The 21,639-nt window shown below is 41.8% G+C and overlaps 2 protein-coding genes across 2 annotated transcripts in view; both read right to left on the bottom strand.

Moving 5' to 3' along the window:
* Positions 1-38: 38 nt before the first annotated feature.
* Positions 39-4,069, bottom strand: pdia4 (protein disulfide isomerase family A, member 4). Its single transcript, XM_061064094.1, has 10 exons — positions 3,970-4,069; positions 3,387-3,564; positions 3,062-3,267; positions 2,840-2,978; positions 2,498-2,703; positions 2,216-2,374; positions 1,880-2,031; positions 1,490-1,646; positions 1,046-1,279; positions 39-669 (listed from the first exon to the last, which is right to left on the bottom strand). The coding sequence occupies exons 1-10, from the start codon at positions 4,043-4,045 to the stop codon at positions 254-256; spliced, it is 1,923 nt and encodes a 640-aa protein (XP_060920077.1). The 5' UTR covers positions 4,046-4,069; the 3' UTR covers positions 39-253.
* Positions 4,070-5,085: 1,016 nt separating this feature from the next.
* LOC132994638 (polycystin-1-like protein 1) overlaps positions 5,086-21,639 on the bottom strand; it is a 28,621-nt gene continuing 12,067 nt past the window's right edge. Inside the window, exons 15-53 of the mRNA XM_061065125.1 lie at positions 20,874-20,920; positions 20,559-20,738; positions 20,391-20,468; positions 19,977-20,119; positions 19,342-19,462; positions 19,097-19,229; positions 18,475-18,667; positions 18,213-18,269; positions 17,751-18,122; positions 17,404-17,646; positions 17,217-17,330; positions 16,958-17,106; positions 16,706-16,806; positions 16,176-16,374; positions 15,984-16,067; positions 15,434-15,641; positions 13,464-13,570; positions 13,220-13,319; positions 12,999-13,127; positions 12,749-12,922; positions 12,466-12,652; positions 11,648-11,742; positions 11,073-11,539; positions 10,818-10,902; positions 10,529-10,714; positions 10,332-10,450; positions 10,136-10,249; positions 9,939-10,047; positions 9,690-9,749; positions 8,808-8,974; positions 8,434-8,668; positions 8,197-8,301; positions 7,689-7,829; positions 7,217-7,351; positions 6,759-6,953; positions 6,447-6,611; positions 5,780-5,947; positions 5,563-5,660; positions 5,086-5,446 (exon numbers count right to left, since the gene is read on the bottom strand). Of these exons, the coding sequence (XP_060921108.1) occupies positions 5,086-5,446; positions 5,563-5,660; positions 5,780-5,947; positions 6,447-6,611; positions 6,759-6,953; positions 7,217-7,351; positions 7,689-7,829; positions 8,197-8,301; positions 8,434-8,668; positions 8,808-8,974; positions 9,690-9,749; positions 9,939-10,047; positions 10,136-10,249; positions 10,332-10,450; positions 10,529-10,714; positions 10,818-10,902; positions 11,073-11,539; positions 11,648-11,742; positions 12,466-12,652; positions 12,749-12,922; positions 12,999-13,127; positions 13,220-13,319; positions 13,464-13,570; positions 15,434-15,641; positions 15,984-16,067; positions 16,176-16,374; positions 16,706-16,806; positions 16,958-17,106; positions 17,217-17,330; positions 17,404-17,646; positions 17,751-18,122; positions 18,213-18,269; positions 18,475-18,667; positions 19,097-19,229; positions 19,342-19,462; positions 19,977-20,119; positions 20,391-20,468; positions 20,559-20,738; positions 20,874-20,920 (6,124 nt within the window). The remainder of the gene's footprint in view (positions 5,447-5,562; positions 5,661-5,779; positions 5,948-6,446; positions 6,612-6,758; positions 6,954-7,216; positions 7,352-7,688; positions 7,830-8,196; positions 8,302-8,433; positions 8,669-8,807; positions 8,975-9,689; positions 9,750-9,938; positions 10,048-10,135; positions 10,250-10,331; positions 10,451-10,528; positions 10,715-10,817; positions 10,903-11,072; positions 11,540-11,647; positions 11,743-12,465; positions 12,653-12,748; positions 12,923-12,998; positions 13,128-13,219; positions 13,320-13,463; positions 13,571-15,433; positions 15,642-15,983; positions 16,068-16,175; positions 16,375-16,705; positions 16,807-16,957; positions 17,107-17,216; positions 17,331-17,403; positions 17,647-17,750; positions 18,123-18,212; positions 18,270-18,474; positions 18,668-19,096; positions 19,230-19,341; positions 19,463-19,976; positions 20,120-20,390; positions 20,469-20,558; positions 20,739-20,873; positions 20,921-21,639) is intronic.

Here is a 21,639-nt window from a genome sequence, read left to right as displayed (position 1 = left end):
TTATCAAAGAGTCACATTAAGGTGCTGGCACACGTTGCTGCCATCATTTTTGGTTTTATTTAAAAAGACTGAAATCTCCAACAAGTGCTTACATGCTTTTAGAAACAGAAGAAAGCTGAATCTCTTGGAATGAACAGAAACTAAAACGATGATTGGTCATCACAGTAACTCCATTTGCCTCTCCTGCTTTTCCCCTCTGAGAGTCCGCTCAAGCACACTTTGAGTTCTTCGCTACTCATAGAGAGCAATATTTTCAAAGTTCGTCTTTCTTCTGCGACAGCTTCGTGGCGTGCTGTTCCACAAACTTGCTGAAGCCCTCTACTGTTCTGTCTCCACCTTCAAATTTGACGGGGCTCTGCTTGCTGTTGCTTGGGGCAAAGTATATTGTGGGGAAGCCTTCCACTTTGTAGTTTTCGTTTGGCACCTCGTTGGCTGTGGCGTCCATCTTGGCGATCACCAGGTTCTTCTCCCCTTTGTACTTCTTGCCCAGAGCCAAAAAATCGGGCTCTAGTTTCTTACAGTGGCCACACCAGGGAGCATAAAACTCAATCAGGACATCCTTCTGGGTATCCATGACGATGTCGTCAAAGTTTTTTCCGACCACGACCTTAACTGGTCCTTTGTTGTTTTTTGGCACTGGCTGGGATTTAATGATGGGCTTCAGCTTCCCTGTAAACGGAAGAGAAATGATCAGAACAAACGTGTTAAATTCAAATGGTCAATGCTAGGCTTTTATGTAAATTATACCATATCGTGTTCCAAGATCATTTCTAATCATTCAAATGCAGTTTATGTACAGATACCAGATATATAGTTACATTTGTTTCCATTACATGGCTAAATATTAATCTAACTACACAAAATTAGAGTGTCTAGAGAAAGAAATTGTAGTGGGACTTAAACAGTAACAAGAGTGAAAGTGCGTTTATTAAACTGTTTACACAGCAAGAGTTTTGGAGAAAAATAAAACTGCCTCTTCCTGATTTCTATCAGGAAAAAAACATGCCTCTTTAACATGATACTAATAAAACAACTCCACACGTACCTTTCTTGAAAGCCATTACAAAGTCTCTCAGCACTTCAGAGTCAAATTCCTCAGGCTCCATGGCGTACTTTTTGCCTCCCTCTCCCTGAATTCCTACGTTCACTTCCTCTCCGCTCTCACTCAGACCCAGGCCCTTCAGCTCCTCAGCGTAGTCCTCCTCGTCAGCGATGACAAAGGTGTATTCTGGGAAGTCCTTGGCCACTGCAAGCACCTTGGACCTCCAGAACTGTGTGGCTGCAAATGAAAGGAAAAACTAAATATGAGATTTGTCCAATGCATTTTCAATTCTTCACAAGTGGTATTATTGTTTCTGGTGTCAAAATGAGTCTTTTCTTGCCTTGACACAAAGCTATACAAACAGTATTACAGTAAATTCAACATTGTAAAAAATGTAATTTGCGGCAAAACAAGATCCCAGGTCTAACCTAAATATGAAGAACTCACCTTTCCTGTAGTCAAAGCTGAAGTCAACTCCATAGTAAACAACCACCATGGGTCTTTTCGCGTAGCGCTTGGCGTCATTGCTTGGTTTTCTGTGGCCCACCAGAGGACTCACATGCTTTTTGAAAAAGTCCTGCACTTCTGACACAGACGTAGAGTCCTGTAGGATCAAAAAAAATGTTTTACTTAATTTAATTTGTCTCTTTTAAATTAAATAATTCACCACTGAAGACTGGATTAGCACCACGGATTTCACCTGGAGACAATATTTACCCCCACACTAAAACTAAAAGACAACAGTAGGGTGGGATTCAGAGTCTATTAAACTATTCTTAACTCATCTAATTTAAAAAAAAAAAAAAAAAATCATAAAAATCATAAAACAGACGATACCTTCACTGTAAGTGTGTGTGAAGCTGGCTCGTACTTTGAGCGGAACCTCTCTGGGTGAACAATGACAACCTGACCAGGCGAAGCATTGAGCAGTTTTGCAAGATCAGAACTGAACGAGTGACGGAAGGTGAAGTCTTCTCTCAGGGCATTACCTGACAGACAGACAGACAGACAGACAGACAGCAGTGAGAGTCACATCTACATGAGTGTTTGGAAAATATCAACGAGCTTTGCCCTCATTACAAAAATAAATTAGGTTAGGTGGACTACACATTTAAAGACGGGCTTCTTTTCCATAACTAGTTTCTCTGAATATCTCCTGCCCGGGATACTCACAGGCTTCAATGTAGATTTCATAAGCCGCGTCCTGTTCACCGGAAAACACACCGACAATCACAGCATCATCCCCATCCTTGATCAGCTCCTGCACCTGTTTCTGTGCCTGGATCTGCTTAGAGGGAGGCCCTGACTGCTCACCCATGTAGTCAACAATCCCTGGAGGAACAGGAACAAACAGAAAAGTGAGATCAACAGTAATAGTTAAAAAAAAAAAAAAAATAGCAAAGACAAACCCGAAAAAAGGCTGGTGTCAGTTTTGTATATAGCAAGATCACATGCCATGCTTCTCTCTGGGCCCGTTGTAGTCGAACATCTTCCCTCTCCTGAAGATCTTGAGTGTGGGGTAGCCTGTGACTTCAAAACGTGAGGCGACCTCACTCTCCACAGTGGCATCCACCTTGGCCAGAGGGATGGGAGGAGAGCGCTGGCTGAGCTCTTTGGCTGCCTTCTCGTATTCTGGAGCCAAACGCTTACAGTGTCCACACCTGAAGGCGACAACCAGCAAATAATGAAGAACACCTTTTTGTTTTTTGTTTTTTTAAATCAGTGCTGCAGGTCAGACCCGACGGAGAGGCTTCTGAGCACACTGAGTGTTTTATGATCGACAATGTGGCGACTAACCATGGAGCGTAGAACTCCACCAAGATGATGTCCGCATTGTTGACGGTGTCATCAAAGTTGTCCTTGGTCAGCACCAGCGTCGCCTCAGGGGGGGGCTTCCAATCTGGCTGAGCCACCTCTTTGACCCTGGCCACAATAGCTGCAGCAAAACACAGTCTGTTAATCACCCAATGCTTTTCCAAAGAGATTCATCATGAAACATAACAGATCAACTCTTCTTACCTTTCTCTGTTCTTTCTCCATCGTAGTCGACAGGCTCCCCATTTTTCAAAATCTTAATTGTGGGATAGCCCGACACCTCGAACCTGGTCGCTAAGTCGCTGGCTACTGTGGCGTCAACTTTGGCCACAGGTACAGGTGGGTCATTCTCCTTAAGAGCCTGAGCTATTTTTTCATATTCTGGGACAAACTGTTTACAGTGGCCGCACCTACACAGGACAAACGAAGAACATCAACTTCAACTTTGTGAATAGAAAAATGCCTCGAGAAGTGAGGGGGGGGGTAAAAATGAAGGCGTTGCCAAGCTGAGGAGGAGAAACAGACGTACCATGGAGCATAAAACTCAATCAGAACTGTGTCTTTGCCCTCCATGAAAGTTTCAAAGTTGTTGTCGTTCAGAACAAGCACTCCGTTTTCCTCTTTCACCTCTGTGTCATCATCATCATCATCATCCTCATCATCATCACTTTCCTCTTCATCAGTCTCCACCTTCTCCTCTGCAACATCTAAACAAACAGCAAAGAACAAGTGGATTTTAAACTCAGGTATGGTAGTGTTTCACATGCATTTTGTGTGTTTTTCATTACTGGTTAAAGACTCAAAGAAAGTATGGACGCAACACTTCCTGACGCATTTGACAGCAACATACATCCGGTTTGACCGTAAGGAGCAAACCACTTTCTACGAAGCTTTGTAACGAAGCTGAATTGTCTGATGTTAGTGTCAACACTCACAAGCCAGGTAAGCTACATTACTGCGACTTATCTGTACCACTTTGTGTTGACATTAGCTGACCTGCTAGCCTGCAGTAACTTACTGGAAAAACAAACATGCAGGCGGAATGACTTCACTTCAGCAGCAACATACAGTTAGAATAAACACAGAAGACTTGCATTAAAAAGCTTGTTTACCATCTTCACATCGGCTGACAGTCGCAAAGTGTGCCACGCCGAGCAGCACAATCAGCAGCAGAGCAACCTTCCTCATTGTCCGAAGATGACGCGGCCCGTGGTTTAACGACGTGTTTTCACACAAGTAGTCTGCTGATCAGCTTACAGACAACGAGCTGTCCGGATCAATACTGACGTGTGGCTGTGGACGCCTTTGGTTCGTTGGTTTCATACAAAGTAATCACTTCAGAAAACAACGCACGCCGCCTCCTCCGTCTGGAACTTTGTCTGACTTGCCACGCTGTGATTGGTCCTCCTCCTCGGCTGTTCGCCAATCACAGCACGCCACTCAAGTCTACGTTGGCGGACGCTATTGGACGCTTTTATTTCATGTTTCACACTGTTTGTGAACGCGCCAGCTAGTTACAGATGATCTAAAACACTACTCCAGTGAATGATTAAATCATGATTTGTACACGTGTCTTCATTTCATGTGATTTAAAAAAAAAAAAAAAAGACAATGCATCTTCATCGCAATTTCTCTTTAAAGCCTAAGAAACAGATTGTTAAATATCACACATCTCAGGTGTGATCACAGAACATTCATATAAAATGTAAAGCTGACACCAAGTCTTTTTTTTTAAACAGATGATGCTCAACTAAACAGCAACATACAACTCTAATGCATACATCTTTTTCATTACAATCAAATTTAAATGACAGGTTGCAAGAATAGAAAGTAAAGGATTCTCAAAAAGTAATAAAAAAAAAGCCACAGGTAGTTACAAAATTTAATTGAACAGTTTTTTTAATGAGTACCTACCAGCATGGGACGACTTATTTCATATGTTTATTTGATCCAGGTTATATTATTTGCTAGTTAAGGAGATGCAGTGAAATCCCAAGTGATTAGCAAATAGTATGGTGGGCGGCTGTGGCTCAGTTGGTAGAGTCGTCACCTCTCAACCGGAAGGTAGAGGGTTCAGTCCCCAGCTGAGCAACATGTCCGATATGCTTCAGTGGCAGTGTATGACTGGATTAGTGTTGTACCTACTCTATGATGTACATCACTTCAGATAAGAGCATCTGCTAAGTGAATTGTAGAGTTGTAGTATCATTATATATGATAATGTGACCCTACTGTTTATATGACGGTAGACTCTCAGGTGCCTCATGTACAAGAACTTCCACCACCACCTCGGTATGAGTGGCCTGAGTTATACTCAACCAGCAGCTGTAATCTCCTCTAGTCGCCGGTTCAACTTCCTTCTCAGGATCATCATCTGAACAAACTGTAATCAGTGATGTTGACCCTGGAGGGGAGACGCAATTTTGACCATGTAAATAAGTCTCAAGCTCTCTGTCTTTTGGGTTTTCTTCTGTTATTGTATCAGGTTGCTGTGAATTATGTGATGCAAAAGCAGCGTTGGAGAAGCAGTCGTCTCCCCTTTGGTTTCTCTGTCGCTGGAGTGTCAGTATCTCCGGTTCAAGTCTGGACCTGGTAATTCATCCCCATGAAGAAAAAACAAATATTGTATCATTTTGCAATTAAAGATGTTTAAATGTTTTCTTATAACTAACATAGTCTAGACAGTCTGCATACAAAATTATTACCTGAGCAAGTAAGATGGAGAAAGGGTTTCCACATGGCCACTGTCATCTGTGTGATCATTAGACATGGTCTCTTCTGATGGTAGTGGTCTCACAGAGTCCTGAAGCAGAATCACCCAGTGTTCATTCAAACACCATTTTCCCTCAAGACGACATGTCAAATAATACACTGTGTAAGAGCACTTTGTTTTATTTTTTTTTGTAAAGGAGGCAAAGTCACCTGTGCATCCAAGTAAGGAGGCTCCTGTATTGGTGAGGTGTGAGGACTGTCCTCCTCCCTGTAGTGATGGGCTTTGGGGGGCAGCGTGAGGTGCAGACTGTTTGAGAGGACGTTGAGTTTAAACAAAAGTTCATCCACTAAGCCTTCAAACTCCTCAAGGTGATAAGTCTGGAGAAAAAAAAAAAAACACGGTACAATTATTCATTTCTGAACCTAGAAAAGCGTTAACTCTACAAATGTAAATGTTAAGGCCACCTTCAGATTTAGAAATGTTGTGATGCCCGTTTTCTGCAAAGTGGCTGATTAGAAACAGTTTGATTTTTCAGCAGGATAAATATTATTTTGTGTATATAAAATGTTCCTGTATTTTCTGGTTGTATCTTAAAAATGGATGGTGATTAAAACAAAGCTGCGGCTTGACCTTGCACAGTACTATAACTGCAGCCAATTAAAGGCAAACATCGACATCTATCAAGAACCTGACTGTAGTCTCTATGATTCAGACACAGGTAGTTTGACAAAGAGATGCAGGTTAAAAAGCATTACAATGATATACATACACTTTCAAATTAAAATTATTTTTTCGAAAAAACAATCTTAATCCTTTTTTTTTTTTTTTTTTTTAGAGAATTTTTAATCTAACTAGACTGAGCTGCTTTTTCTTTACCCTCCTTTCCACTTGATTTTCAGTCCATGAACGTCGTCGTGCATGCCCTGTAAACTCAGAGACTCTCTGTCTGATGTAATCGGTTAATTCTGTCACAGTGAAGACATTCCCCCTGGTTCGAGATGCTTTGGCACTTCTGAACACTGATGACACAACACCTAGAGTCTGCAAAAGAAAGACGGACTGCTGTTAGAAAAAACCACAGATGAATACTACATTTTTACTGACTGATTTATTAAACATTACGTTTGTCTTCTAGTCTTTCATTCACAAAATGTTTTGGGAAAAAAAGGTTTCATGGTTTATATGTACCCCTGCTGTCCACACAATGGAGGACAGATAGAGAGCTCCTCGGTAAAGGAGATGGCACTTTAAGGCCCTGTGACTCCAGTGATGACTGAGGCGTGTCTGAGGTGAGCGGGAAGGTAGACTGAAGGCCCAGGAGCTTTTCACAAGTAGGAGATTCCCCACGCAGGACAGCGCCACCATCAGGATAAGACTTGTAATCTAAGACAGAAGAGGGAAACCATTTCCATGTTTTCCGCCAGAACTAAATGATCACTGAAGGAGAATAATGATGTGTTTCTGTGCTAAAAGGATATTCTCACAGAATTGTACAATTACCTCACTGATCGTTTTATGACATTTCTCAACATCTTCTGGTGAAGTAATAAATGAATACAGACTTTGAACATTTATTTTTCTAAAACGACAGTAGCTATCGCTGACAATATAGGGCCTTTTTTCTGGTTGCCGCACAATGTTTTTACCATTGGCCATAAAAGTCTGTAAAGTGTGCGAGTGAGGAGTGCAGCAGAGGTGGCAAACGTCCTGATCACCCTCAACACAGTCACACACTTCATGGTGAGGAGGAAGAGCAGAACTCCACGCAGAATGCGGCTATGCTGCGAACACAGAAGACGTCACCACTGTGAATCATTCATGTTATGTTTGTAAAGCACGTTTGACATCTGAATTCACCATCTTGTATTTAATAAAGGCGTGTCTAACAAAAACTACAAACGTTAACTACTACATGATTACAAATATAAAGTTGTAATGTGAGGGTTTCATGATATTATTGAATTTAATCAAATTAATAATAAAGATAAGGCTCTTTCTTTTTAAGAGAAGGTAGTTTATTTAATTACAGCAGGACAGGGAGTGAATGGTACTGTCAACATTTAATATTTGTTTTTCCTGCCTCTCCAACCCTCCTCTCCCCTCCCTTCTTTCTCTCACTTGTTCACAGGTTGCCAGAAGTACGACATCAACATGTCTTCTGTGGTTGTGTCTCTGCAGCAGCTCCACTGTGTCCAAGACAATTACAGAGTGACAGATGTAATAAGAGTAATACACAAGGGTTACTATCAGCAGACTGACCTGCAGAAAAGAGTGAGACAGAGAGAGGAAGCGGTTCAATTCTACAGTAGAATAAAGCAAAACCACTTCCTTATAGTTTGTGCAGCTAATGTCATGCTGTGTGCTCGACCTTTTGTGTGTGAATAACTTCACAGTTGTGTTAGTTCAAGAGCTAGAGGTTGCTTTGCCCTTTCAGGTCATTGTGATCTTGTTTGCACTGTTGCGTGCAATATGTGTGTGTGTGTGTGTGTGTGTGTGTGTGTGTGTGTGTGTGTGTATTGTTGTCGTGTATTTGTATGTTAAATCTTGCTGGAGGTCCTTTAATGTTTTTTTTGTCTCACAATAAGCAGTATGATTTCTGTGTTTTGAGCATATGTGGTGGACTCACTTCTAGCCAGCTGCAGGGCCTCCTCGAGTATCCAAACAGCCCTTCCTGCCCTACAGAGGACACCTGATCCCAGAGTTGCAGCAGAGACAAGAGAAGGAAGAGGAGCTGGAGCGGATGAAGAAAAAGCGTCCAGTTTTGTTGGTATTATCTTTTATAACCAACTGAAGCAAATGTATTTTGGGAACATTGTTGTGCGTAGACTGTACTTGGTTTTGAGAGTAGATGATTTTTTTTTACCTGGCACACCATAGTGACATAGTCCCACACAGCAGGGGTGTGATACACCCTAACTGACTGGACTTTGGCAGAGGGCAGGAGGACACCTGTCGGGCTCTGCTCAGCGAGCATCGTCACACCGGTAAATAAGTTGAGTGCAGGACTGAACAAGGTGAACTGGACTTTCACCGCTGCTGTCTGTCTGCCCAGCCATCCACCTGAACTCAGGAGCTTCAGTTTGGACGCAGCATCGGACCTGCAGAGGGACAAACTGAACAATGATGATGAGGTATTTACAGAGGTGAGGGTGTAAAAAAAAAAAAAACATCAGGAAATCATGTCAGCAGAGAAAACGCTTGGATAACTCAACCATTTTTATCATGTGTGTTTCTCACTTCCTGTGGCCTAAGCCGACTTCAACACTTTGTCCAAAGTAGCAGCCCAGCTGACCACATGTCCTTGAAGGTTTTTTTGTGGGAACAAAGACACCGGATTGTGGTTGAGCGGATGTTCCAGACATGAACGACCAAAGACACTCTGGCATGGGAGTCATGCTCGGGACCTGAGCAGCCATACGAAGCACAGTCAGTCAGAATACTCACAGTCAGGACAATCGAAGGTAACACAGTGAGTCAGTGATTGCTTCAAGAAACGTAAAGCACAGGGTTGCTTTTCAAATTTGAGCTGAATTAATACATCTCTCAATGCAATGAACTTTAATCTCCACTGACTGACATACATTACTACAATATAGTTACTGTGTGCACATGGCTTTGACTCAAGGTTATAACACAGCACCCTCTACAGGAAGACGTTGTTTACAACACAGCAGTGTAATGTCTTGAATTCTAAAGAAATTGACTGGTTTTTAAAGAAGTAAGTTTAGTTATTCATATTTATTTCACTGTGTGACAATCCAACATTTATGGAATTCTATACATTTTTCTGTCATTTTTATGACAAGATGTTTAGGATACATTTTTTTATTTTTTTTAAAGGTTTATTTTTGGGAGTTGTAAGGCTTTATTTTTAGAGGTAGTACAGTGGATAGAGTCAGAAAAAGAGAGAAAGTGAGGAATGACATGCAGAAAGAGAGCCACGGGTCGGATTTGAACCTGGGCCACCCGCTTCGAGGACCGTACATGGGGAACAGGCTCTAACCACTAGGCCACAGCCACAGCCCCCCCCCCCCCCCCCCCCCCAGGTTACAATGAATTTAGGCAAGTAAACATTTATGACTTATAGAGGTATGCAGTGTTTGTGTTTCTTTTATTGACCTGGAATAAGCGGGACTTCTCCATCTTCCACAGGATTGGCTCTCCAATCAAGACGTTTGACTGTTGGATGAAATCAAACCATTGAGCAGTAAAAAAAAAAAAAAAAAAAAGGGTGAAACGTTTGTTTGATTTCATACTAATGAAACATAAAACTCTTTACATAGCAGTTATTACATGTCTTACAGTGGACTGTAGAGATTTCATTACATTCTAAGGTTGTGAAACACTGCACGGGTTGTTGTCGCTCACCTTGGTTGTGGTTGATGCATTTTTGTACAGTAAATGAAGGAGGCGGCTGTGTGTCCACATCCACCAGTCGTCATGTTTTTGTATGGACATAAAGGACTTATCATGGCCCCTGTTGAAAGAGTGTGTTAATCAGAAAGTAATAGAAACAAAGAAAGAGATAATGTGTGTGTGTGTGTGTGTGTGTGTGCAGATATTACCTTATCAATTGTTTTCTCACTGCTTTGTTGAGGTGGTTATAATCAGCTGTAAGTGAGCTGCCATAATTTATGCATAGTATTAGAAAAAACATGGAGAAACAGACCGACAGATCCCTGAAAGACAAGAAAAAAGGGATGATTCCTTACACAGCTTTAAATCAAATACACACAGGTGTACATATACACAGCTTCATACCTGAGGGTTTTGCAGATTAGAGTCTCTCTTTTTTTCTTCCCACGCGTTTTCTTTAGTTCTGCTAGTGTTGACGGGCGTACGTGATGAAGGAACCGGGCACGCTGGCGAGCTCCAAGCAGCTGTCAATCAGAGATATGTTCAATTTAAAAAAAAACAGGATAGATGAGAATCAAATAATGGCAGAGTGTGTCCATCACCTTTTCGTGATTTGTGCATCTCTTCAGAGGAAAGGCAGTTTTACGAAACGGATCTTCTTGTTGATAAGAACCATCGGGGCTCGGCAGTTTTGAAGCCTCTGTCTCGACATCTGTGACTCTGGAGAAACTGTGAAAGTCTGCTCTTTTTCTGTACCAAAATGAGACAACCACTGCCACCACAGCTATCTGCAAGAGACAAAGAGAAAGTGTGAAGAGCTGATTTTTGAAACTGTCTCGGTTTTACAAACTTTTTTTTAACAAGTCTGAAAGACGGCCTGCATTAGTTTACCACAGCTGGTTGAATGAAGAAGATGCAAGACATCAGGCAGATGAAAAGAGAGTGTACCCAAAGCAGAACCTGGCTGCTGCTGAACCTAAAAGAAGAAAACAAACACAAAACATTTAGACACATGCAGTTATAACAAAGGACATAAATCACGATTTAAAAGCAATTATCAATGAGGCATAACTGACAGCTCTTGCCACAATCATTCATTTAATTTTCAATAATCCATTTAATGGTATTGTGTACTGTATGTGCTACCTCGTTCCCAGCACTACAGAGAGCCCCAGGCTGCAGAGAGACAACAGCAGACACAGGGTCCAGGCCACATAGTGACTCCACTGGGATATTGGTCTGAATCCTCTCCTTTTGAGCCTGGCAACGTTGTCTTGACGTCTGCTGTAATTGGACCAGATTGCCTGGTAATGGCTGCCTTCCTCCTTTTTTTCTTGAGGAACTTTATCCCTCTGAATAGCTTCATCGCCCGCCCTCGTACTGGACAAAAGAGCCGGTTTGGTTCCATGAAACCCACTGCTTTCACTTAAAAGACCTAACACTTTTCCCTGAGGTGCATCAACATCGGGCCCCTCAGTAATCAGGGACACATTTTGAAATGCTGATTTCGTATTCTCAACTTCAAAAGCATGTTCCTTTTTTATGGCCACATCTGTTTGGATTACAGGTTCTTTATCTGTGTTCGTAGAATAAACTGACTCCAGGTCCGCGCCCTGCAACACAAACAAGAAGGGTCAGAAAGGGAAGAGAATGGCTGTGTGATGAAAAGGAGAAAGTAAAAAAAACAGAAGAGGGAAAAATATTGATTCTCCAGGTGTTACCTGGTGTTTGTTCCTCCACGCTTCCTGGGCCCACCGCTGAAGACTACTCCAGAAGAGATGAGGCTCAAATACACTATCAGTCACTGATTGAGCGTCTGTGAGGAGAAAAAAAAACCTAATGATGACATGATGAGAAATATGTGGCTTATTGGAGTGATTCTCATAGATATTGGGCCTGTTCCAAAATGAGTTTATATTCAAGTGGCATTCAAAAACATTAAGAAAATATTCAAGACTCAAATACTTCAGAACCTGGAGAACCTTTTTTTTTAAAAAAAAGGGGGTATACAAAACTGATGCAGTCCCTGTTACAGGCAAGTAATAACCCAAAACTAAAAAGTGGCTTCACCTACGGTAGAAGATTGGTACAGGAATGTTTTGGAAATATCTAAAAATGGAAAGTTGAATTAAGTTTTGAGGATCCAAAAAGACAAATTCTATTAGATTTTTAATAAATAGATAAAAATTGTAACCCAAGTTTGAGCAGACTATGTGTGATGCCATTAACGTGTCATATACCTTAGTTCAACTGCATAAAGTTACAATTTGAATAGTGTATGAAAACGGCTTACACAAGACAGTTAAATAACCACACCCACATATCTTGGGCATGCACCAAACTAAAAACACCATCCATGTATCAAGGCTGTAGTCTTCAGGTGGGCGGCCCAGGTTCGAATCCGATCTGTGGCTCCTTTCCTGCTTGTCATTCCCCACTCTCTCTCTCTCTCCCTGGTTTCTGCCTCTATTCCATGTCCTGTCTCTACATAAAAGCATAAAAAAAGCCCCAAAGTAAAACCTTTAGAAAAAGAGCTCACCTTCAAAAAAGATCTTTTCACTGTTTGTGCCATTTGTGTGTTGGCCGTTTGACTCTGCCAATTTGACGTCGCGCAGCCGAAACAGGAAAGATATCAACGCTCCTGCAGGCAACACAGCCACCACACTTAATATTCCTGTTGTCACGGAAACAGCTGAAACATCAACGATGCCCACCTCTAACAGCGACTGTAAACAGGGGATCAGGAACAAAGGTAATATGGGTTACACGTTTTCTTACTATTGTAGACCGAATCTTTAATTTGAAAGGTTTTATAGACAAACCCGATCATCCATTTGAGATATGATTATTGTGTTGACACACGCATAGCCCATCAGGAGCAGCAGGCAAACGCTAAGTCTTTGAGTGTATGTGAAAGGGTTGGGGCAGGGACCGCTGTGTACAGATATCCACATGTGATGGTCGACAAAGTAGTCCGATAGCTTGAGACACAACATCTGCAAGAACGCATGCACACATTAACAGAAGATAATATGAATATGAATAAAATATTTGTGTATTTGAGCACTCCACCTTAACAAAGCCGAGTCCCTGATCGCAAACTAGCAGCATTCTCTCCACCCGACCGTCCCCTTTATTCACAGCTAGCCAGCACTCGCCAACAAAGAGCCAAGAACGCCCTCTTACATTCCCTATGTTCACCTGTTTGAAAAGTAGAAAGCAATCCATCTTGGAGGTAGAAGTGAAATACCAAACACTGAGGGAAGAGCACATTAAATAACAAATAGACTAACCTCCGATACCTCCACATTTTTAAGGTGCCAGGTCGGGGAGGGGCCAGAGTTGTCATGCCAGATGTGAACCCCCCATACTGGGCCCAGACAGTCAGCTGCACTGCGGTTACAGAGAAAGAAAATACTTAGTAGGAGTTTAATGTGTTAAAATGTATTATTGTAGTAAAATGGATAGCAGTGTAATTTGTAAAATACCAGACATAAAGACCTTTTGAATTTGTTGAAAGTAATCTTTAGATTTTACCTTAATATGAATGTATCTTGAGTGTTTTTCCTGAACAAGGTGCATCCTGGGACTTGTAGTTCTTTTGTCTGCGAGATCCCATCTTTACCATTCAGCACTATGTAAACCTGGTGAACCAAAAGAGATGAGTTTGCTCAGCAGGTAATGTCTGAGGAACCAACCAATACATTTGTAGAAAAAGATCAAACATAGAAACATAGATTCCGTTTAACAACCATTTGAATCTTAGTATTTTACTTTCTGAAAAAACATACTTTGTAAATAATAATTTATACTTCATTGATCCCGTGAAGGGAAATTCGTTTTTACACTCTGTCTAGTTAACATGCTACACAAACATAGGCTGAAATACACACATGCACACATGCACAAACAGGATCCTATGGACATGCACTAATGGAGAGGTCTCAGAGTGAGGGGGCTGCCCACAGCGGGCGCTCCTGAGCTGGTGGGGGGGTTAGGTGCCTTACTCAAGGGCACCTCGGCAGTGCTCAGGAAGTGGACTGGCACCTCTCCAGCTATCAGACCAATTTCCATGCCGGGACTTGAACCGGTGACCCTCCGATTCCCAACCCAAGTCCCTACAGACTGAGCTACTGCCACCCACACAAAATACACACGGACACAAAATACCTATCGTAGTGGTTTTTTACTTTCAAGCCAGCTAAGTGTTCCCGAATGTTGTGAGCTATTGTTAACCTTGTTACCTGGTACAGCAGTTCAGTGACCCATTTTTACATGTAAATAAAGTCGGGTACATAGTGAAGAACCACCTCGTCTTCCTATGACCTCCCAGGACATTCTCCCGCTTAGACTGAGACACGAGAAGGGTGACGTATCTCCCCCCGCCTTTACGGAGTGCTGAGGTTTTTTTATCCAAGAAAGAAATAATATATATACAGAGGCCCTGGCTTGCCGTGACACAGAGTATCTGCAGAGTGCAGATAGACAAATAGCACATAGTGGACACATTATAACTAGATACAGTCACAAAATTAACACATACATTGGGAAGAGTTACTCATAAAACAAAGTGTTGCATATGGGTGAATATACCGATTATACTGCAAAATCACTTATGCACCGCAATCATAGCCTTACATTACAAAAGCTGAAAATTGTGTGAAACTGTGTTGAACCATAACTGTAACTCCAGAAAGAATTCTCGGTGTCAAAAACCCATCAAAGAAAGAAAGCATAGAGGAAATGTCTAAAAAGTGGGAAAAAAAGGGTTGGACTCATGTTGGCCGGATAGTGGAAGCTTCAATGTAAGCGTTTGCGACAACATGGAAATAAAAGACTACAAGCCCAAGCACAAGAGCAACAAGAGACGACAAAAAAGAGAAAAATAACTTGAAATACTAAGCCTGTTCAAAGCCAACGGTGTCGCGTTCATAAGAAATTTGAAGAAAGCTCGAGGAGACTTTACAAAAGATAAAGTGATCCACAACTTACTCGTTTCATACAACACTGCTGGACTGTACCCGTTTCTGAGTGGAACTGTTCAAATTGACGGAGAAGTTGATCTACTAGATGACTAAAATCAAATAGCACATCAACTAACTCCAAGATACCGCAGCACCGACAGAAAAGAAGCTAAGATAAATCAACTTCTGTTGCAGATAGTTATAGGATGTGTGGTCATGATACATACACACACACACACACACACACACACACACACGCACACACGCGCACACACACCTGTCCCAAGACACACACACACACACACACACACACACACCTGTCCCAAGACACACACACACACACACAATTAATCAATAATCAATATCAATCAATATAATAAATTATTATATATTATATCAATTATATTATTATCAATATTACTCTGTCTTTGTTTGTTACATGGACAAGACATGGGAAGTAAGATGAGACAATCATTTAGTTTGAAGACACACATTTTGTTAGTTTTGAATGTGTGTGTTTAAAGGATTCAAAATAAACGGTACCTTTGCACTCATATAGGCGACAGAGCAAGGACCGGTGTGGACTGTAACAGCGTAAAGACACGGGTCACGAGGCGAGTTGTCAGACAGAAAGTGGACTCTTTGGTTCACCTCAGAGACGACATCAGCCCGCGCACACACCACCAATCCAGGGATGTACAGGCACACACACAGCACCAGCACACACAGCACTGTCAGATTAGTGGACACACTGAGGAGACAGGGAAGAGAGAGAGGAGGATGCTATAGACTCTCAACATTTCATTCTCATTACAAAGGAGACTTCAAACTGCAGACTATAGCGCACAGAATGATTTCCAGAGAGGCAAATGTATTTTTTCTCTGTCAGTTCATGGCAGCAGAAAAATTCAACAGTTTGAGCGGTTAGCATTCCTTACATCTTTACACTCATCATAATATTATAAGTATGATTATTGTGTCTTACTAAACCAACATTAAGACAAGGTATGATTGCTTCAAGAGTTAAAGTAACAGAGAGTGTTTGTTTTCCTGTGTTAAATACATCATTCAAGTCTAATGAGGTTGAGGTCACCTTATAAACGAGTCCACTCCGGCTGTGTCATGGCTGCTCTGGATCTGCTGCTGCATCACAGTCACTGGCCTCAACTGCTGACAACTGAGATCAATGGCAACAAGGAAGACAACGCTCGACAATGTCAAGCTTAACTAAATACACGCTTATTTCTCACACTTGTGTTCCCCTCTGTGAAGATGTTCTCCTTACCTGCAGTTGACCGCAGCAGTGGTGTCCACTTGCTGTGTCTGGCAGCCGTGTTGTGTCCAGGCCCTCCTGTGGTGGTCCAAGGACAAACACAGGCTGCTCTCCACAGTGAAACTGTAACTGACCTGCTCACTCATGTACTTGTGTCTGGCTGCTTTCTCAAAATCTGCATTCAGCAGGGCCAGGTAGCCTACCCCTGCAGCTAGAAATGTTCATGATATTAGCATCACAGAGCACGAGACGTTTCTAATGGTAACAAGAGGCTTATTATACATATGGGTAACAAAGATGAAGATGAAAAACGACCCCAACTTAATCCAATCTGTGTCCTTTCACTTAAACATACTCAACACCTTTTTAACAGTTTGCTTATTATTGCTAAGTCATTTTAAGTATTTTGTTACCTGATCAGTATTACATTCATGGAACATGTTTAATTGTATCATTGTGTTTTGTACTTTTTGTTTTCCTGTTGAGTAGTCTCAGACAATAGCTGCATGCTTTTTTTTTAATCACTTTTTCTTCAGTCTTACCACTCAGGTAGGATGTGGGCAGAGTGATACGCGTGGTGTTGCTCTCCCAGTGGTGAATCTTGAGCAGATGGTGCATGCTGGGAGTCGGCCTCTCAAGCATTCTGCAACAACAACAACAACAAGGACTCTTTGGTTGTTTATGTGTCACATTTTCGCCTTTTACACCAAAACTCATTGAGGGTATATCACCTTGTTATAATGTTCTACATAGTACACGATGGTGACTGTAATGTGCAAACCCACAACGTCTACCTGAAGAGCAACATGATGGGAAATGCCTTGTCAAGCGATGGCCTGAACACCACACTAAGCTGGATGGCCTGCTGCAAGTGCTCCTGGGTAATCCTGAAGCTGTGGTAGTTGATTTGGCTGTGCAGGAGACTGTGCTCCTTAATAGAGCTCTTCTGCAAAAAAGGATTTTCATCACAACATCATTTGACAAACAATGTGCTCTACTGTAGTGATATGGTGCTAATCCTGAAAACGGAGATAAACAGAAAAGGTGACATACGTTCCTCTGTGGTGGCTGCAACTCGATGATTATCGGCTGAATAAGGGAGTGAACAGGAATCTTTCTCTTTGTGCTGCACGTGTATAGGCTCAGCTCCATCACTGGTCCACTCAGCTGAAAATCAGCAAAGGAAAATTAGAGCAGTGCCTTCGATGTTTAATTCAGAGTCATGTCACAGCAGTCTAACCTTTCCAGGGTGGTGAGCCCAGGTGTAAGGGCTGTGGCTGAACTTGGTCAGCAAGCTGAGCACGCATGGCCTCTGAGTCTCTCTACTATGACCAAACAGGAGCTGGATGAGGGAGGGTGGCAGGTAGAAGGTGCTTGAACCAATGCTGACCACTGTGGAGGTTTGGTTTTGGTGTCTGGCGTGTAAGTCGAGAAAAGTGGAGCTGACTCCGACCTCCTCGGCCTCGTTAAACAAGATGTTCCTCTAGAAAAGAATAGTGAATAATGGAGATAAAAGGAGGAATACATATGAAAACATGTAGGTATGATGAGTAGGAATGCAGAGGGGAATGGTCCTTTTTTTCTTACCAGCACCAGGTCTGTAGCAGTCTGCAGAATCTCATCTACAACTTGCATCATCTGCTTTGTTGAAATGGATCCAAGTGTTTCTATGTAAACACCAGGGGATGAGCCGGGTATGCAGCCACCAGACAGGCCATTTCTAATGTATTTATCACGCGGGTCTGATCCGAAAGCCTGTTTAGTGTCACCACTGTTGACCTTTTCTGATGAGAGGTCGTTACTGTTAACAGCAGCTTGCAGGCTGTATGAGAGCAGGGTCACCAGGGTGTTGAGTGTCTCTTGGTTCAGATGGTACCCGCCTGGAGCTCTGGACTGCGATAACCGCTCCGAGATGTCCCGAACATGAGCCGTCACTCTCCTTGCACTTGCCAATGAGACCTTAACAGAACAAAGCAAGAATGAGAAACACTTTTCATCTGTGTTTCTACATCAGTGAAAGTCCACTAAAAGAGACGACATTTCACTTACCTGATGTGTCACATGCAGAAGACTTTTAAGAATGCAGATGCTGTCTACCATCGATGCCTAGGATTGAAATTCATGTTATGAAAATGCTGTACAAAATGGAACAAATGTTCAATGTAACTCTGAGCGGCAGGATCAGAGTATCAAAATAACTCAAGGGATTCATTGTAATAAAGACTGTGTGTCTGTGTGTGTGCCTGTGTGTGTGTGTGTGTGTGTGTGTGTGTGTATGTGTGTGTGTGTGTGTGTGTGTGTGGGCGTGTACCTCTTCGCTGCTCTCTAGCTCACACAATGTGCAGATAAGCACATTGCGTGTGCGTCTCTGCATGTGTGTGTTTGCCTCAGTGTCCCGGCTGAGTCTGTTCAGGATGCCGGTGAGGAGACTGACGTAGTTGCGAATCTCTAAACTGTTCCCAAGCTGCATCAAAGCTGATAAGTTCCTGAGACCTGCCTCTGAACTAAAGCGAAAGAGACACTGATTGCACAACCGTGTACTCTAAAATATGAAGACAATAACTCGTTAAAATGCAGAACTTTACACATGATTCCAACACAAGAGTTGACAAATGAAGGATGTATGAAGCGTGGATGAATGTCCTTTTTTTCTTTTAGCAACAACAAAATATCCTCTTAGATTTGTATTGGGTAATTAAAATGAATATTGATGAGCTACAAAGTTTTACAAACTCCATAAACAGTCTTTCATAAATCTAGTGTCTAAATTTACTTTTGTAGCTAGCACCCAAAGTATGCAACGGTCTGCAATTATCCATCATTTTCTGCAAACTGACATTGAACAGTGTTATATGGAGTAAACCTCTGACAAAAAGCTGCAACATATACATGACTATAATCCTGATATGATGTGAGGCCATGGTGATTCTTACAGCTCCAGATCAGGATCAAGATGAAAAGAGGAAGAGTTGTCTCTGAAGAATCTTGGCTGGACTTGGACGCCTACAGGACAGGGTTTAGTAGCCGCCCCACCGATGCTGCTTCTGATCACGGTGTAAATAGTTACTGCAGGAACGAAAGAACTTTCAGCATGGTAATCAAAGGAAATTTCTGCTATGACTAGTTGTCATCTTGATGCGTCCTTGTGATACCTCTCTGTGTATGTGTATGTATTCACCTTTATAGCCATCATCAGGGTCACCAGCAGGAAGGCTGAAGTAGTACTGGAAGTCTCTGCCCACATACAGCCTCCTGGGAGGTCTGTCTCCTACACTGAAGCTGTACTCGTACACTAAATCCTTTAGCAGACACAACAAATAAAAACATGTGAGGGTAAACATACAGCCAATGGTGTAGAGGGTAAATATTACACTCACAGAACACACACAATGTGCTCATTTGCAAAGTGTAAAATTCTCTTTATCGTCAAAACAAATGTGTATGTTTGTACAGTGCAGGGTGTGTGTTTCTGTGAAAATATGGCAGAGAGAAATTAACTGGCTTACAAAAAAAAAAATCACATTTTAGAGCAAGTATTGAAGTTTATAAAAACTTAAACTCTCCAAGTAATGTAGCAAAGAAAACATACCGGTAGTTATCCTTAAGAGTGTACAAAGATATAACCAACTCTTCCATCAAATAAGAGGAAATGTGCCCTTTTCCTATACCAGAAGAATACTTGCAAATGTTTCCTAAAGAAAGTTGATAAAAGTAATTTGGTCCAACATTCAAGGTGGAATAAGTTGTGATTTTCAGAGCTTGCTCCCTTTAATCTTCATATATATTTTTTTAGCTGTATGAGACAGAAGATACCTCTCTCCCCGAGGTGCAGAAGATGCTGAAGTGTGTAAAGAACTCTATTCCTCTGATTGGCTGCACCTGACACGTCATGCCTTTTGGAGCAGGGTTGGTTTTTAGGAACAGCTGAGTCCGGCCCAGATAACTGTCATGAGACTCTGAGTACAACATGCAACAATCAGATTAGCATCCAGTTATCCGTCCAATCTATTCTGCATCAATATTACCAGACAATTCGAATTTCTACATTTTGGTGAGAAACATTTACAAACATAACTCTAGCAAATGTAGAGAAGAAAAAAAAATCAAGATTTCCATGATGATTGCTTTCCACATTAAAATAACTTCAGTAAAAGTCAGTAATATAAGCTTCTTATGTGTGAAGGAAAAGTCCTCAAGACTGTCTCTAATGCATGATGAAAGACTTACTGGCAGTGACCTCCAACATGTATCTGCTGCCAGGTCTCAGGCTGAACGGCCTGAAGCTGAGCAGAGGAGAGGAAATTCCTGGAAATGGAAAGAGAAACTCATTTTGCAGGGTTGGGAGAGGTAAAGAAGGAAGAAAATGTGTCTCATTGTATTTAGTAAATTATGAACCTGTGTAAGTGTAGGACTCAAAAACACTCCTGTCCACTGCATCTCGAGGTAGATCCAGTAAGGTTGGTTCGTGGACTGCGACCAGCGGCCTGTCATCGACCAGATTATTTCCTTCATCTTCATGCAATGCTGGATCGAACACTGAATCATCTCCTAGACTGAAGGTCTCACCAGCTGCACCTGATACACACAAACATGGGTCAAAACACAAACATGGGTCAAAACACAAACATGGGTCAAAACACAAACATGGGTCAAAACACGACCTCACACTGAAGAGATTCTGTGCAAACAAAGACATGAAGGTTACTGTACCTGTAGGTCGACCTGCTGAAATCCCTGGCTCTCCTTCCTCTGGGATCCTGAAGAGAAGGTCATAATCTGAATCTGTAAAAGGATCAGCTGTGTTAATATGTTGTAGTTACATTCTGAATAACTGCACCAGATGTTACATGTGCTATGATCATGTGTTATAACTGGGTGGTTTTTGGTTGCTGTTTCTGAAAGTTTTCTCTTGGGCATTTGCAGGTTAGAAAACAATCTCCACTTTGACTTCTATGAATATCAAACAGTGGATAATATGACTAATGTTTAATGTAATACGTATAATTAAATCATTTTGCTTCACTTTAGCTATCAAGCTAACATGTAGCTTTATTTTTTAGACACAGCAGGCAGCTTTCTTCCAGAACAAAAAGCTCTCATGTTACTTCATGCTAGCGGCATCAAACGGCCAATAGACAAAGCAACTGGCTTAACAATTTAGCAAATTTAGCAGACTTAGGAAACTGCAAAATATTAACAACAGGAGTTGGTTGAGATTAGAAAAGTCAGTGACTTCATCAGGTGACAGGAGGAACGACTCAAAATGAAGCTAATGCTGCCCCCTATCTACTAGAGGCGCACTGTTAGCTAAGATAGATAGATAGATAGATAGAGACCGAAATTCATCAGGCACAAACATTACATTAAAGAACACAACACTGAGTACAGCAAAGCCCCCAAGTGGACAAATCATCAATAAAAGCTGGTTTAAAGACCCTAAACACACTTAAAGCACGCCTGTACAGGTGTTTTCAAT

The sequence above is a fragment of the Labrus mixtus genome, chromosome 19 (assembly GCF_963584025.1).
Source record: "Labrus mixtus chromosome 19, fLabMix1.1, whole genome shotgun sequence".
Classification (NCBI taxonomy): domain Eukaryota; kingdom Metazoa; phylum Chordata; class Actinopteri; order Labriformes; family Labridae; genus Labrus; species Labrus mixtus.
Note: the sequence above shows the minus strand (reverse complement) of the source record. Positions and strands in the feature narration are given on the sequence as shown.

Bases quoted from the DNA above. Each gene is read 5' to 3' on its own strand.
- pdia4 (XM_061064094.1), bottom strand. From the start codon at position 4,045: ATGAGGAAGGTTGCTCTGCTGCTGATTGTGCTGCTCGGCGTGGCACAC. The intron at 3,268-3,386 runs GTACGTCTGTTT...TGTCCTGTGTAG, and splicing joins ATTGAGTTTTATGCTCCATG to GTGCGGCCACTGTAAACAGT. The intron at 2,032-2,215 runs GTGAGTATCCCG...TCTGTCTGTCAG, and splicing joins TGAAATCTACATTGAAGCCT to GTAATGCCCTGAGAGAAGAC.